The sequence below is a fragment of the Labrus bergylta genome, chromosome 2 (genome assembly GCF_963930695.1).
Source record: "Labrus bergylta chromosome 2, fLabBer1.1, whole genome shotgun sequence".
Classification (NCBI taxonomy): Eukaryota; Metazoa; Chordata; class Actinopteri; order Labriformes; family Labridae; genus Labrus; species Labrus bergylta.
The window spans coordinates 28,532,467-28,548,750 of record NC_089196.1 but is presented as its reverse complement, the minus strand read 5'-3'; the positions used below and the strand labels follow the sequence as shown (position 1 = coordinate 28,548,750).

The following is a 16,284-nucleotide window of genomic DNA, read 5'->3' as shown; positions in this document are numbered from 1 at the left end:
CGCCACCTGCTGTACCGTCGCTCACACTACAATGCAGAGGGTCTTTTTTTATTAGCGTGATAAATGTACGCTGTCGTCAAGTTTAAAATGGCAAAATACAGCTAATGACAAGTATTGCTCGCGCTTAAATGACTCCGCTGTTACAACTCCGTTTTAAAGAGAAGCAGGTCAACATCACACAGTGTGTCACTATTTAGCAGGAAGACGTAGCAGCTGAAGCGCGCTGCCGACATCCCCTTGGATCACTATTTAGCAAGACGGAGAAAGGCGGGACTCGGCGGTGCAAGAATTTTTGGCTTCAATGCAAACTGTTGTCAAGAAAACCAACATAATGAATGACATGTCCGGTTAGAAACTTTTCAAACAAAAGCCCAGTGATTCAGGGATAAATCTGAGTTAAGTTAAAACAAAATAACACGCAGACTTTAATAGTACATGTGAAACATTTTACAGAAGAATATATAAGTTGTCTTAAAGCATTTTTTTTGTTCTAAATATTGCTAAATTATTAAATGCATTTTATGTTGTCAACATTTTTGGTGCCACATTACAATCTTCGTCTTTTAAATGATTGATATTATCAAAGTATTGATATGTAACATGTTGAAAAAGAGCTGCGGTGGTCTTTTGAAATTCACTGGTCAGCAAATACTGACCCTTGATTGGTTTGACTGCAATATTTCTCGGTTTAACAAAATAAATTACCCACTTTTAGGTGTCTATGAATTCTATTTTTGTTGCCTTGGTATACGATAAAATAAGATAATCCTTTATTTATCCCACAATGGGGAAATTTACAAATCATATCAAAACATGTATTAATATTATTTGAATCATATTAAAGTTTAACATTGTGGTACCTTTTTTTTTTATGAATTTGAATATCAGTCCTATAGCAGTCCTACTAGTGATACAATACTCTAAATGGGAATTAGCATCAGATAGAATAGCTGGTTTCACTGCAAACCTGCCAATATTCAGCAAATAGATAATTCACTGCCCTGGTATCGAAACAGATATCGATAAAGTTTTTTTTTTTTAGGAGTAGTTTAAAATCTGGTATGGTTAAAAACCTAATATCCATACAGTTATAAAGGTGTGGGAATGTAAACACATAAATAAGTTCTCCTTAAAACTGTTTTTATTTGTTTATATCTTAATGATAAACACGTTTAGTATTCCTTAATTGTTTTCAAGTAAATAAGATATAGATCTATTTTAAAAACATTGCATCAACAAAAAAAAAATCTGTTATTTTATTTTGAAAACTGCACCGCCTAACTTCCGGTCGCCCTCCATCTTAGCGCGGCTAGCTTGACGCAGCGGAGAACCAAACGGAGGCAGAGCGGATCAATTTGGAGCTACGACGGCTGATCGGGATTATGCGGCGACACTGATTGCTGCATCGGTAAGAATCTGCGGCCCCTGGCACCTCCGAGCGAGCCGTTTACCGGCCCGTTTGTCCGCTTTCACGTTTTACCGCAAACCAGCTAGCATAGCGCCAGTGTTTTTCCCTCACAGACCTCCCCTCTCCCTTTGTTCGCTTGCGCCTTTTTTTTTTTTTTTTGCACCGATGCGGGTTTTGTAAATACTGGCGCAATATGGCTGCCGTCTGTAGGGGGGTTTGACCAATTATCACTGCACATGTTTTAAATATTCTCGGCTGCTTTCAGGTGTGGTGGTAGTGTGTCCGTCAGGTATCTAAGGAGGGTGAAGTGTGACCTCTGGCTGGTCATCTTCATCCTCATCATGAGCCAAAACAAGCAGCAACTCCTCCTCACTCATTCACTCACTCACAGCAGACACACTAACAGACTGCCTGCTGCTATGTTAATGTGAGCTGATTGTTTTCAAAGTGTTAAATCACTGTGTGTGTGTGTGTGTGTGTATGTGTGTGTGTGTGTGTGAACACCAAACAATGAAATGCAGATGAAGCTGAGGACAGTGGGCTGACAGGTAAACCCAGGTGAGGTCATCCTGAAGCTCCCTCACATCTGGACTGTGTTGACAATTCTGAATGAATGAATTGTTGTTGTTAACATTGAGCAGAGACTGTTTGTCCACCTGAGCACTGATTTATCAAGTCATTGTGTTGGAGCATGTTGTCGTTCCCTTCAGACCTCGATACGGCTGGGCGATGTATCGTTATCCATACAAACGCATCGTAAAAGTCTGAATTAATCGCAGTGAATTGGAAGAGTTTTTCACACAAGCGAACGGTGCTTCTTTTCATTGAGGCGTGTTGTCACATGTGTTCATGTGGTCATACATTCTGTACATATTCATAACTGAAGACAAAAAGAACGAGGCTGTCGTGTGTTTCACGTCATGTTTCCGTTATAATTCAAAAGTTGCCGTATTCAGTAAAAGCAGTTTTCACATCTGCACTCCTGAAAATATCTAGATCAGTACAGGAGGACTGCTCTGGATATCCTCCTGACCTGGCTGTTCACACATGCACCTCACAGCTGGAGACTTATCACTGTCAGAGGGGAGGGGAGGGGGCGGGGCCTCCTGAGGTCAGACGCGACGTTCAAAAAAGACGCAGAAGTAGCTGACAAAGAATTCTCTATAATGAGAATATTTGCCTTTTAAATCAAAGCTCTGTGTAGTTCAACTGAATGACAACATCCACTAAAGAGCGGAGAACAAAAAACTGACAAACACAAAAATGTAATGCAGTCGTTTATTTCCGGGTCAGGGATCGTAGCGGTCTCCTTCTTCTATTGGCTCGAGGTGAATTCTCTTAGAATATCCTGAAAAATACTAGAGGTGTGTCAGGAGAAACTCCGGGTGAAGTCAGAGTGAAAAATGTGTCTGTTTGCATTCACACACACAGCTCCTCTGGAGTATATCAGGAGGTTTTCAGTGTGAAAGCCCTATAAGTTTAGATTCTGGTCCTGAATGGTCTGGATTTGTTTGGACAAGAGAAGGTAGACTGTTTTAAGGCGCCCCCACACGGCCGTGTTGGACGGTTTGCCAGACAAACGGCAGAGCGACTATTCATCATCAGCTAAAGATAAAGAGTCCATCATCTACCCGAGGCTGATGAGCGGCGTGATGAAACTCTCACACACCCTTTTTATAGGTCACTCACATCCTGATAATGATAAATGTCACATTCAAGGACTTTTGGGTAAATTAAAAACACGAGTCGCTTCTATAAAATTGATTTTTTGGTCTTATACTTTGAATTATTTAACCAACAAATTCTTGACAAAGCGCCTCTTGATGCTTTCAGCTCCATGTGTTTGTTTTGTTTGTTTGTGTTTTCTTCCAGCGGATGTTCTGCCTCTGTCACAGATTTCTAAAGGAGAGCTGTTCGCAGCGTCAGATTAGGCCTTCTTGTTCAGGTTCCACTAAATCACTCGCCTCTTCCTCGCAGTGTCTTGTTGTGCCAGCGTGCGTCCTCATGTGATGGCCCTGTAGTGGTGATGACACGGCTCGGCTTCGATGTAAACCGCCTTCAAAGACCAGCCGCGCACTGACGCTCGATTATGTCGAAAGAAAAATCCTTTGAGGGATTTGTGACAGAAAGAGATGACTGACAGAGAAGATCAACTTCTCCTCTCTCTGATCTCACCTGGAGACCCTCCAGCGTGGGAACAATCACAGTTTACTGACAGATCTGCAGATATGGGGAAGAAAGAAGGAGATTTTACTCCAATATGAGTATGCTCAGGTTTCTCAAAAGGCTCAATTCTAGATATATTTTGCATCGTTATACGAGGCAGACCGGCGTCTGCACAGCTGTTAGCTCTATTTACAGATTCTGCAGAACGATGCAGAATCTAGATTTAGTTTTTCTAAGTGTTCTTTTTTCTGTAAGTAGTCGGAGTCGTCATCGTCCACGAGCTGTTGGCTGTTTTCAGAAAACATTATGTGTGGATAGCAAGACAGGCGGGACACAATCCGCCACCAGCAGTCCTGTAACAACGCTAAGCTTTACAGATGTATTTGAACACACATCTGCATGCAGCTGCAGCTCTTCATGGTCGTCTCTTAACACCACCTCCATCATCGCTCCTCAAGTTGCCCGTCGTACAGAAAAGGTCGTCGCTGACCGCTGGCTACACCAGAAGACTCTGAAGAGTTGGCCGTAGCTCCCAGAGGATCGTAGAGCTGGTCGATATGATAATCCTTTATTTATCCCACAATGGGGACATTCACAGTGTTACAGCAGCAAAGAGCAAAGACCGCAGACAAAAAGTGAACACAGTATCGAGTTCTTACGATGTATCGAGATGGGATGAGAAAATATATTTAATATTTATATCTTTAAAGTTGATAATGCCTTGAAATAATGTGATAGGTAGCCCTGTTCAGACGCAATATTGACGCCCCTGTGACGTCGAGGGTTCGATTCCCAGCTCCTGCAGCAGCATGTCCGATGTGCCCTTGGGGAAGACGCTTAACCCTGAATTGATCCTGCTGCTTTATCGACTGTGTATGTCATTTTCCACAGCAGCATCTACCATCAGTGTGTGAATGTGTGGGTGTGACCTGCGGTGTTAAAAACACTTTGAGTAATCAGAAGAAAAGAACGATACAAGCTGAAGTCCATTTACCATTTCACAGCCTTACTTTGAGCTCTCTGACGTCAGACGTCTCATGCTGACGTCTGACGTGCTCCTTCTAATGAGGAGTCTCTTTTGATTCTTCAGGTTTTCTGTGAGCACGGCGCCCTGTTCTCTGTGGGGGAGCTCCTGCTGACATATCAGCGTTATCTGGATGGAGGGAGTCTTAACTGAAGTCGCTCGGCTCAGTCACGATTTTTAAAAACAGGACATGATGATGCGTCTGACTACATCAAGCTGACCTCTAAAACATATCCTGTTAGTGTCTGGTTTGGTTTCATCGCCCAGATAGATTCTTCACTCATACAATCTGCACACACGAGGAGCTGGAACCAAAACAACGAGTTTGAATTACAACCTGATGTGTGCAGGTTGTCTCTGGATCGCCTCATGAAAACTGTTGACTATTAGCTGCGGTGATGAATTCACTGCTTTTCTTCATCTTCAGTGATTTCACTCCGAGGATGTTTGTCAGACAAAACGAGGCGTGTGAAGGTTGCTCGGCCTGAGCTCTGCTGTCTGCTGTTTTATTGATACGGCGAGGAGAGATTAAAAGGGATTCCGGGCTGAACTAAACCCCGTGTTCCTGACACACACTGTCCTTGTAGCTGTGTGTTGATGCTGGAAGCAGTCACATCTCTAAATCTTGGGTCCTTTAACGATCACTTTTTCATCCTCAGTCCCGAGCTTTAATCCCCCCCACATCAGATCTGTACCTCCTGCTGCCTCTCTGGCTTTAATCCCCCCCCCCCCCGGTCTGCTCGATCCCGGGTCTGATCCTGGTCTGATCACAGCCTGCTGCTGCTGCTGCTGCTGTCGGGTAGAGTTACTGCAGCGCTGCATGTGTGTCAGGGGTCTGTGGTTCGGTGGTTTCTGTTGCAGTTTGTGCTTGTTGTAGTGCATCGTGCAGCGCTCAGAACCCCCCCCCCCCCCCCCCCCCAGTCTCTGCCCCCGTTGTTTATCGCAGATTTGATCACCGTGAAGCCGTTATCTGCAGAGGAGTGTGCTTCTGTGTTTCAGAGCAAAATCATCATATCGCTGATGTACTTTTCCCAGCAGTGCTGCTCTGTGTGTGTGTGTGTGTGTGTGTGTGTGTGTGTGTGTGTGTGTGTGTGTGTGTGTGTCCTTGTAAGACAGAACATTTCTCTGGTTATCTGTTGTTTTAGCCTCCACTGCTGCTGCCTCTGGATTTGACTTCATTCTGATTTTTATTTTTGGATTTGTTGAGCACTTATTTTTGTGATCTATAGTTTTGAAAAGTACCAACACTTTACTAATCATTTAACCAAAAGCTGCCGCCTGCAGACGAAGGAAAGCAGCCGGCGACTGTTCAAATTCATAGGTTGGCACATTCTGACATTTCTCCTTTTTGGCGTCTCATGAAGATTCAAAAGTTACATTTGTGTCTCTTACAAACAGACAGAGAGCAGACGAGGTGACGCACAAACTGCTTATGAAGGTGTGCCATTCACACGGTGTGAAGGAGTTAGCCTCTGAGTTTGTAAAAACGGCATGTGGATGTTAACCTGCGGGGACGAGCAGTACGTCGTTTAACTGCAGACCTTTTGAAATAACAGGGCTTTCACATTTGCAGAAAACTCCCAGGAGGAGCTGCATGTGTGAACGCAAAAAGCCACATTTTTCACCTGGAGTTTCTCCTGCCAGACCCCCACTAGCAAGTCTGAGTGAGTTGATGTGAGGCAGCAGGATATAATCAGGAGAATTCACCTCGAGCCAATGGGAGGGGGGGGAGTGACGTTTGTTGATGTTGTCATCCTTTTGGACCACACGTTGCATTGATAAAAGGCAAATGTTCTCATTATAGCGTCGTATAGCGGACTCTGTCAGGAGAATCTCCTGAGCAGTCCTCCTGAAATGATCTAGATCTTTTCAGGAGTGTAGATGTGATAACGTCTTAACTGTGCTGGATTTGGACTGTTGGAGTGTTTTTATACGCTGGACGACGTTTAGTCTGAGTTTCAGTTTCTGTTCATCGGAATAGGGAATAAGTCACTGAGGAACATTACTTACTTTATCCAAAAGTCTGAAGTGTGGTTTTGTAACAACCCTATTTGACACCTTAAATAAAGGTATATATATATCAGTCATTGAGCTTCACAGACAGAAAGTGAACAAGTTAAAAGTTGTGTTTTTGTGCAGCAGTCCTGTTAGTCATAAAAAAACTTTAAATGAGGAATTGACAAGTTAGAGACACAACCTTATTCCTCTGATGTTTCAGACACCAGAACAGATGTTTTCACTGAACTACAGCTGCAAATATTCAACCAGTTCATCCATTTGTAGGAAACTAGTTCATTCTTTTGCAGTTATTTTTTTTTTTTTTTTTGCAAAGGCTGAGAAAAATCTCTGTTTTCAGCTGGTTTTTGTCCTTTGACCTTTGACCTAGTGACCTGTGCTTGTGATCAGGGGTCCAACGTCTTTGTTCAACAGTAATCTGGTTAGTCACGGAGCTCAAAGTAGGTGAAGATTTTAATTTGTCCTGATGTCGCCTTTGTTTTGTTAAACATGCGTTCCTTTGTCAAAGTAAAACAAGCGACCCGGGGGAGGAGTTTGTGTCTTTGACTGTTTGTTCAGGAACTGTTAGGATCATGTCTCGTTTATTTAACTTTGAACAGACCGCGCCAACAAAGTGACGTATGACATCTACAATCCCTAATTTCACGAGTAATAAAACAGGCAAACATTTTCATTTTGGCATTTCAAAATAAGCAAGTTTTTTCGTGCTGAGCTGCATGTGTGAACGCAAACAGCAGAATTTTTCACTCTGACTTCAGATCAGGAGGATTTCAGAAGCAGTCCTCCTGAAATGAAAGTGCAGATGTGAAAGCGGCTGTATAGTAATCTCTCTTTCTGTATCTCTGTTTGTTGCACTGACTCCGTCCATCTGACGGGCAGACAGGTTTCTATTCTATAAAATAACTGCTTCAACAATCGGCTGAATTTTTGCCAATTTAATGGTAAAAATAAAGTTTTGATTTATTTTGGATTCAGGAGAAACATGTTGCAAACAGATTTTGTGTCAAACAGGAACATCAGAAAGTGAAACTGAGAGTCCCTAACTTTAATATTTAGTGACTTCTGTCCCTTCATGTCGTTATCACCGTACTGAGTGATCCACGTCTCATCTTCATTCCTGTTCTCATGCCCGTCCCTCTTGTCCCCTCCAGGCTGAACATACTGTGTCCTCATCGAGTCTATCAGCTGTGACGTCGCCTCAGTCTCCAGGTTTTAGTCTGTCCCCGGCCTGTATGCAGCCTGCCAAGGGCCCGGCCTAACTCCTGGTGCTCCTTCTCTCCCACCTCCTCCTCCCTCCTTTCCCTACCCTCCTCCCCCCTGCCCCCCTCCCTCCATCCTCACCCCCCCCTGCCTGGTGTCATACACAGACTCCCAGCATTTAGCCCCGACCGGCGGCCTGGCTGGCTGCCCCCATACAGGTGGATGAATGAAGACCCCATTCAAGAGCCCAGCGGCCCCGCGGCCCCGAGCAGACGGGGGTGAGTCCCTGAATACATCAAACACTGAAAATGAAAACCAGATATCACACAATCAAACAACAATTTCCTGTTTGCATCCTGACTCTCAGAGCTTTGATGTCAGATGGTCCTTGAACGCACCACCTCCTGATTAATGAACGCTGAATGTTTGTGTTTCAGGACATTCTGGAGTTTCTGCAAATATGATGAAGAAAAAGAACACACACAAGTAAGTCTGATGAACGTGTGAGGCCAAGAGGAGAGGAGGGGGCAGGGGGAGACAGCTCAATGTTTTGAATTTAGTCTGCAGTACCCATTTTCAACACTAGAGGTCAGAGTTACATACTGCTCCTTCATATAAGTGTAACACAAAAACAATGGAGGCAGCAATGGACCAGTAACTCTTGTTTTCTGAAATGTCAAATTATATTTATGTATCATTGGGTCTGGTGTATTTGAAGAAAGCAATGTAGCATCTGTTTCTTTGTTTGATCTTATTTAATTATTTATAATATAAAGAAGCCTGAAAGCCGGAGTCAGAACTGAAGCTCATCATCTGTTTGAATCTCCCTCTTCTTCCTTTTTAATCTGCATCTCTCGTACATTTACTCCTCTTTCTTCAATGCTCGTCTTCTCCTCTTGTCCACCTCTATCCACATCATCACTGTCATCTTATCTTTGTTGTTCTTCGTGCAGGAAACAGAAAACCAGTGTTGGTCCCAGTAAGGCTCTGGCTCAGCCCAGGAGAAACATAGTGGGCTGCAGGATCCAGCACATCTGGAAGGAGGGCAGTAAGTCAGATTTAAACAGATTTACTCTGACCATTATGACAGTGAGGGAACATTTTGTTCAAACTACGGGCCATGTGTTTCTGATCAGCTGATAAATCTTTGTGTCCGCTTCCTCTCAGGTAAGTCGTCTCAGTGGAAGGGGACGGTCCTGGATCAGGTTCCTGTCAACCCCTCGCTATACCTGATCAAATACGACGGCTTCGACTGCATCTACGGCCTGGAGCTGTACAGCGATGAGCGGGTGGTGGGGCTGGAGGTCCTCCCTGACAGAGTGGGTGAGTACTAATCAAGCTTTGTTAATAATGTAGTGAGGCTGGGGGCTTCACCGTTCACCCACATTTAATCTCTGATGACCGCTGAGTGTCACATTGACTCGCTCTGTGATTGGTCCAGCTCCGGCCCGCGTGAGCGACTCCATGCTGGCGGAGACGATGATCGGGAAAGCGGTGGAGCACATGTTTGAGACGGAGGACGGGCCGAAGGAGGAGTGGAGGGGGATGGTGCTGGCTCGCGCTCCCATCATGACCGCCTGGTTCTACATCACCTACGAGAAGGACCCGGTGCTCTACATGTACCAGCTGCTGGACGACTACAAGGAGGGAGACCTGCGCATCATGCCCGACTCCAGTGAGTTAAAAAAAGATCATGAAACCGGTTCTGATGGACCAGAGAGACCAGGGTTCAGTTTGACACCGGGATCAGGGTCAAGTTCAGTCTTTAAACAGAAGTTTACAGCCTGCATGTAACTTACACCTCTCTCTCTCTCTCTCTCTCTCTCTCTCTCTCTCTCTCTCTCTCTCTCTCTCTCTCTCTCTCTCTCTCTCTGAAGACGACAGTGTGACGACGGAGCGGGAGCCCGGCGAGGTGGTGGACAGTCTGGTGGGTAAGCAGGTGGAGTACGCCAAAGAGGACGGCGGGAAGCGGTCGGGGATGGTCATCCACCAGGTGGAGGCCAAGCCGTCCGTCTACTTCATCAAGTTCGACGACGACTTCCACATCTACGTCTACGACCTGGTCAAGACCTCTTAAGACCTGAAAACGTGGTCAGATAAAGACTTACTGAGACCTGCCTAGACCCACTGAACCCCCCCGCACCCCCCTCCCCCCTCTCGACGCCCAGTGAAGAAAAGTACAGCTTAAACGTCCTGACACTCCCTCCGATCTACAGAGACTCCTGAGACAGACGATAACATCCCTCGACTCTTTTTTTCATGATACGCCTTAAAAAGAAAAATCCTGATGAACAAAAACGTTGAGACCAGCTACAGGTCTACAGAAGACCCCCCCTGAGGTGTGTTGACTCATCATCCATCATTCATCATACATGTCCGGACATCTTCACCTGACACCTTTACCCTGAAAACGACCCTGAAGAAGACAAGCGAGCGATTCAGGGTCATTTGGAATAAAAACTTAAACATGTCCCCGATGTAAACAAAAACTCTCCAATAAAATCTGGTTCAGTCTGAAAACTTGAGTCCTGCAACTTGAGACGTCCAGAGATCGACGAGGTCACGATCCTGACACCCCTCCGGACCAAACTTAACAGGTCTGATACGATTCTCTTCAGGGTCTAAGCTGCTCTGAAACCACCTGAGGAAACGCACAGACCTCCTCCCCCCTTTCCTGAGACCCTGTCAGACTGTCTGAGACCATTACGTGTCCAGAGGAGGGGGGGCTGAACGGGTCTGCCACGTCTGCTGGGTTAATGAAGGGATGGGACTTCGGGACTACAGGGCCCCTTTAAGGCGTTCACAGAGGCTGTAAATGGACACACGGGAGAAACTCTTGTCCAATCAGAGAGCATCTTCTTGACCCCGCCTTCTTAAAGTGGAAAAACCAGAGGACACAGACTCGTTTCTTTTTCCATTCTGTAATCATTTGTCTTTTTTTTTTTTTATTTCGCTGTTGATTCCTACATTACCCAGAAGGACTTGGCGATGAGCTGCTCGGCTGCATCAGTTGTTCTGACGGGCGCCGTAGCGTCATTATCCGTCTCCATGAAACCAGTCGGCTGCTCGCCGCACGTTGCGCTCATGGTCGACTCCCAGGTTCAGTTTGAGCAGCGAAAGATAAAAATGACTGAGACAGGATTTAAATTCTTCTTTTCTGGTGACGGTTGAACATGAAGGTTCGACTGATGTGGGCGGATTTATTTTATATTTGTGCCAAAAGACAAAGAAAAAATGTTTCAGATCGTTGAGAACGAGGATAAAAATGCTCAGTGATGAAATTTTCTCACACCAGGGTTTGATGGTTCAGATGAGAATGAGAAACGTCCATATTTTGTAAAATCTTCTTTGTGAGATGATTTGATCGGAGTAACGCTCTTCTTTAACCCTCTTATTAAACTTTTATAACCAGTGAGATCATTTCAACTACGGAAACATCTTTGTTTTTTTTATTACAGCTCGTTTATTCACATTTCATAGTCTCCAAATATGGTTACTAACATGTCCAATAATAAACGATCACATCTACAGAAGCCCTTAAAGGACATGCATCCATTTTTTTTATTATCCTCGTTTCCCCGTGATAACGAGTCGTTTCTTGACTTATTTATATTATTATTATAACAACGCTGGTTTTCCTGTGATGAGTTCATTTCTGAAGATTTCTAGAAAAGATTTAAATGTACTCATTATCACAGTAAACATAACGAGTTATAAAATGTCCTTTTTGGGCTCCCATACATTTCTGAATAGCACTTCATTAAAGAGACCTTTAAATCGTTTCCGACGCTAATAGATGTTTAAGAAGGGGGTTAAAAAAAACGTACCTTACAGTGTGTCCTTGAAGTGTGTCCTTACAGTGTGTCCTTACAGTGTGTCCTTACAGTGTGTCCTTACAGTGTGTCCTTACAGTGTGTCCTTACAGTGCGCGATGTTAGCATCAGCTTGATTCTGCAAACGACGCAGTGCGAAGCAACATCATGTGGTGTGCCCTTTTAACCCCCGCGTCATCAGTGTGTCCACCTTCAAAATAAAAGCACCACATGTGAAACTGTTTGCAAGGAGAAACTGGATGGAAATATTTAACGGGTGCAGTGTGTGCAGCGCTCGCGTTCTGTCAGGACCCGTTGTGTTAAAGCAGAGACTGGATCTCCATTCTCATCTGACCATGGGAATCATTACCTTGAGTATCTGAATTTTACTTCATTGGCTTCTCTCAGACGGCTGCTGCAGTATTAATCCCTCAAAAACAGTCAGCTCAAAAGTTTAACAAATCAGCAAACCGTCACGCCAGTAAACCTGAGTGAAAGTGAAACTGTAAGCCTGCTCCTGAACGAGGCGACCTTGAGCGCTGTTCTCTGATTGGTTAGACATCTGTTGGGAGTTGATACAAAGTTTTTTTTAATATATTTTTTTAATCTTTGCCCACTGCTGCTGTTCACTTCTGTTTTGATATCAAAGTTCTGCATTGTTTCCTCTTTGTCTATATGTTTATACCAGCTGGCACACAGATCGCCTTGTTTTCCTTTTGTACGTTTTCTTTGGTTTCGTTCACCTCTTGTTGTTCTGTGGATACTGTATATAACCCAGGTAGCATTCAGAAACGGTTTGTCGGTTTAAAAGTTCAAATTTCATCCAAATTTCTTGAAGATTGAAGTTCAACTCAATTTGGTTTGTGAGTAGGGTGATTCTTATTCTCAAGCTGTTTGCCTGATAACAAATCTCTCCTTTCTTCTATGGAAATATACGTTTTCACAGAGGATTGGGGATGCCTCCCTCTCCCTCTTTTTTTTGTTTACAGGGGAGGCTGGAACATCCTCCCTCATGCATTTCCCCTCCAACACTCCTGTCCTCTTAGCAAATGTAGCTGCAGCCACCACAGTAGGCTTAGGCATCACTACCAGTGATACATTTGCATACACAGCCATGTTGCCTGACCCACATCTCATGTGCCTGAATGGACTCAGAGACCTTTTACAAAAAGTGTGTAAAGAAGGTAAACGTTTCCAAAAACAGAGGGTTCTCTTTTCTGGATCCAGACTTTCTCAAATCTAGAAAATTCCTGGTGTTAGTTCTGTTGCATTGGCTCCCTGGTGTTTGCTCCATAACATGTTGATGTATTGCAAATCTGTTGTTTGATATTGTGAAACATCCTCTCAAGTTTTTAATCCAGAACATAAAGAGGCTGGAATGTGAACGTTTGTTTTGTGGAAATGGTACAACATGATTGGAGCCTTCCCAGTTCTTACCAAAAGAAATCATCTTAAAAGATGCACCACTCTAGAAGATAGAATCAGGATCTAGAGACTTGATTCACAGAGCTTTGCATCCTCCTTTTGGATCCCAGACAATCTGATACTACCTTAGAGGAAGAACATTTGGTTGAAGAACATCTTGTAGGGATTGGTTATTCTAGAGTTGGAGAATCTAGCGTCAAATCAGCTTGATGACTGTTCTAGAATCACTCTGATTTCTGGGTTGAGTTCCCTTTTTAAACAGAAACATCTTGCTGAAGGAGCAACTCGACAGCTGCACTAATAAGACACTGCTTCGGGTTATTCAGTACGATTCTAGAGCACACACTTTCCGCTTTATTTTGCTTTTCTAGAGTCTGTGGTTTGTTTACCTCATTTGTTATGGTCCATGATAATAATCACAGACTGGAACATTTTAAAACAGACATTTTAACTCTGAGTCCACACGCCCAGTTGAAAGGAACTCCCCTTTATTGCACTGTTCAAGAACATTTTACTCATATTTAAATAACTTATAATGCTTCTAGACTCTGGACTTATATTGCACTCATCACTGCTCTGGAATCAGTTTCTGGAGTGGATCCAATCAAAATTATACGCTTAGTATATTTGCTGAAGAACAAAAACATTTCCTTTCCTTGTAACACACAGCTTCAGATTCTAGATTCTAGAGGTTTCAATATATTTTCTAACTAAGTCTAGAGTCGGAGAGTTTTAATCCAAGAATTTTACTATATTTCTGATGGTTCTGTATAAGATTTTCTTAGGCCCCATGTCCACCTAGCATTTTTTTTCTCAGAGCCAGCGTCTTTTTTCAGATGTTTTAAATGGGTAGCGAACGTTGGCAGCAGAAAGCAGCCGCCTGGATGAAAAGCGCAGCGCCCAGCGTCTTTTTTAAAAGTGCTCTGCCCTTTTCGTGCGGCCGCTCTGAGCGCTCTAGTTGAAAATCTTTCAACTTTCAACTTTTCAGAAAGGAGCTGTTGACGTAACCAGCGCTTTTCTGCCCGGAAAAAAAAACGCTAGGGGGATGCGGGGCCTATAGACATACTCATTAAATTTAAGAACTACAACATTCTAGAAGACATTCTATAATCTGAACCCCGCACCGGGCTGGGAACAGTACGCCTTCATTGTAGAGTCAGTTCCAGAAAAGAACTCAAATTCAAAGTAATCGCCTTGATTCTAGAATCTAGCATTCACATATCTATTTCAACTCTAGAATTAAATCAGTCAAAAATGTGTGTGAGCTCTGAGTTCCGATTCTAGAATGTGGTTCTGGAGCAATCCAACATTCTAGAACACTCGCACGGTCCCACCAGTTCTGATTCTAGAATCTGTCTGGTGGGGAAACATGGCGCCAGAATTGTCGAGTCAGTACTCTATTTATGTCTGCCATTAAAGCGCATCCGGATCAGCTCTAGAATCAGGGTGATTTTTCTGAAATGTATCCAATCCAAATGCGTACGAGTCATGAGCCATCTGAAGAAACTTCTGATTGTATTCCGTGCGAGGGTTGGATTGCATCTGTTCGTTCTGAGTCTTGGATTGGTTGACCCACGTTCCTCTGTGCTAGATAAGACGACCTAAAATAAAATTCATAAATAATATAGAATTCTAGAACTTGCATCATAAAAATGTTCCAGATTTTAAAAAAATACACAAGGCGAGCAGAACTGAGTCTAGAACACCTGTTTTCATATTGAAACCCACAGCTTCGGATTCTAAACGTATCCAGTGCACCCTCATTGACGAATCAGTTCCAGAGAAATACTCATATTTCAACGAATTGTTCAGGTATAAGAATCTAGAATCGTTTACAGATCTAGAATTTTCTGGAGCATACTGAGTGTGAGCCAGAACATGCATCTTGCTTTATTAAGAATACACTGGTGTAAATCTCAGGCGAGTAGATCTTTCTAGAAGGAACATTTTCTTCTCCAGGTCTCTGCGCCCTGATTCTGGAATTCATTTTATTTGGATAAACACTTTAGAAATCTTTACCACAGAAGACCACAGTGATCTCGACAGAACAAACACGTTTGCTGTTCAGTGGAGCTCGGTGTCACAAGCTGTTAAAATCATTGTGGTCACAGGATAACAACACACATTTCCAGACCTCTGTAGTTTCAGATTAAATCGTCCACCGAGAACAATCTGGAGAGCAGATTTTCATGTTTCAGGATCTAGAAGACTTTGTTCGCCCTCTTCCTCCGACCCTGGTTTCTTTTTGTTGTTTCTTTTACCTGTTGTTACTCCGGTCACCAAGGCAACTTGTTTAAAAATCAGCTGGTGGCCATCGAAAAACGTCACAATTACAGGAGACCTGGTAGTCGTGGGAGCTTTACCCACAATGCACCTGGCTCCAGGCTGATTCATGCTCGACTCCTGGGTGGTTATTTGGGGGGGGGGGATAAAAACCTGTGTCTGGGTGGATCCTCAGCCTCCGTGATGTGGACATGAGTAGTCGTCTGTTCAGGAGCCGACACGCTGTTGGTATTTTACAGAAAAACATTGATGTGTGTGTGTGAGAGAGAGAGAGAGAGAGAGAGTGTGTGTGTGTGTGTGTGTGTGTGTGTGTGTGTGTGTGTGTGTGTGCTGTCGATCAGCCCCTGTTCAGAGCAGTGTTGTTTTTGCATGCCTATATTCTAGCTCGGTGTAAATCGATGTGAGTTGCATGTCTGTGTAGTTTTCAGTTGTTCGGCTGACTTCTGTCTGTTGTGGCTTCGGGTGCCTTTTGTTTTTTATTTTCTGTTTTATTTTTAATTTTTCTTTCCCTGTTTTTTTTTTGTACCGTGTGTCCCAGAGGCTGATGTGTGTTTTTGGGGTTCTTGAGCAAAAAAAATATAGAAAAAGAAAACAAAGAAAATCCTCCTACCAACAGATCTGCCAGCAGTTATCGTGATGACGGCTGTATAACGTCTGTTTTTGGGCGGATTGTCCCTTTAAAGAGTGCCAACTACAGATGCCAGTGTTGTACAGCAGTGAAGATCTCACACTATTTACTAAAATAAACCATTTCTCTGTTTTTTCACTCGGGAGTCTGTCCGTTCTTTATGGATTTATGGATTTCACTGCAACACAGATCTTCAGTTCAGAGTCATCAGAGAAGTACAAAGTGCCTTACATTAAAACATCAATACAGCAACTATATGACCCTCCCCACACGCCACATTCTGAGACAGATGTTTATTGTTACTTAGTTCTTTGGGGTGTGT

General features: G+C 43.6%; 1 protein-coding gene across 2 annotated transcripts; it reads left to right on the top strand.

Moving 5' to 3' along the window:
* The first annotated feature begins 1,292 nt into the window (after window positions 1-1,292).
* Window positions 1,293-16,100, top strand: spinb (spindlin b). Of its 2 annotated transcripts, none has more exons than XM_020643245.3 (7): window positions 1,293-1,408; window positions 7,766-8,092; window positions 8,252-8,300; window positions 8,768-8,862; window positions 8,982-9,137; window positions 9,256-9,489; window positions 9,692-16,100. In XM_020643245.3, the coding sequence occupies exons 2-7, from the start codon at window positions 8,041-8,043 to the stop codon at window positions 9,889-9,891; spliced, it is 786 nt and encodes a 261-aa protein (XP_020498901.3). In that variant the 5' UTR covers window positions 1,293-1,408; window positions 7,766-8,040; the 3' UTR covers window positions 9,892-16,100. The 2 variants fall into 2 exon arrangements, with proteins under 2 accessions (XP_020498901.3, XP_065806955.1); XM_065950883.1 differs by having other exon boundaries at window positions 1,300-1,408; window positions 7,982-8,092.
* Window positions 16,101-16,284: the final 184 nt, after the last annotated feature.

Coding starts and splice junctions, on each gene's coding strand:
- spinb (XM_020643245.3), top strand. CDS start 8,041: ATGAAGACCCCATTCAAGAGCCCAGCGGCCCCGCGGCCCCGAGCAGAC. Junction 8,301..8,767: donor AAGAAAAAGAACACACACAA/GTAAGTCTGATG, acceptor TTCTTCGTGCAG/GAAACAGAAAACCAGTGTTG. Junction 8,863..8,981: donor GCACATCTGGAAGGAGGGCA/GTAAGTCAGATT, acceptor GCTTCCTCTCAG/GTAAGTCGTCTCAGTGGAAG.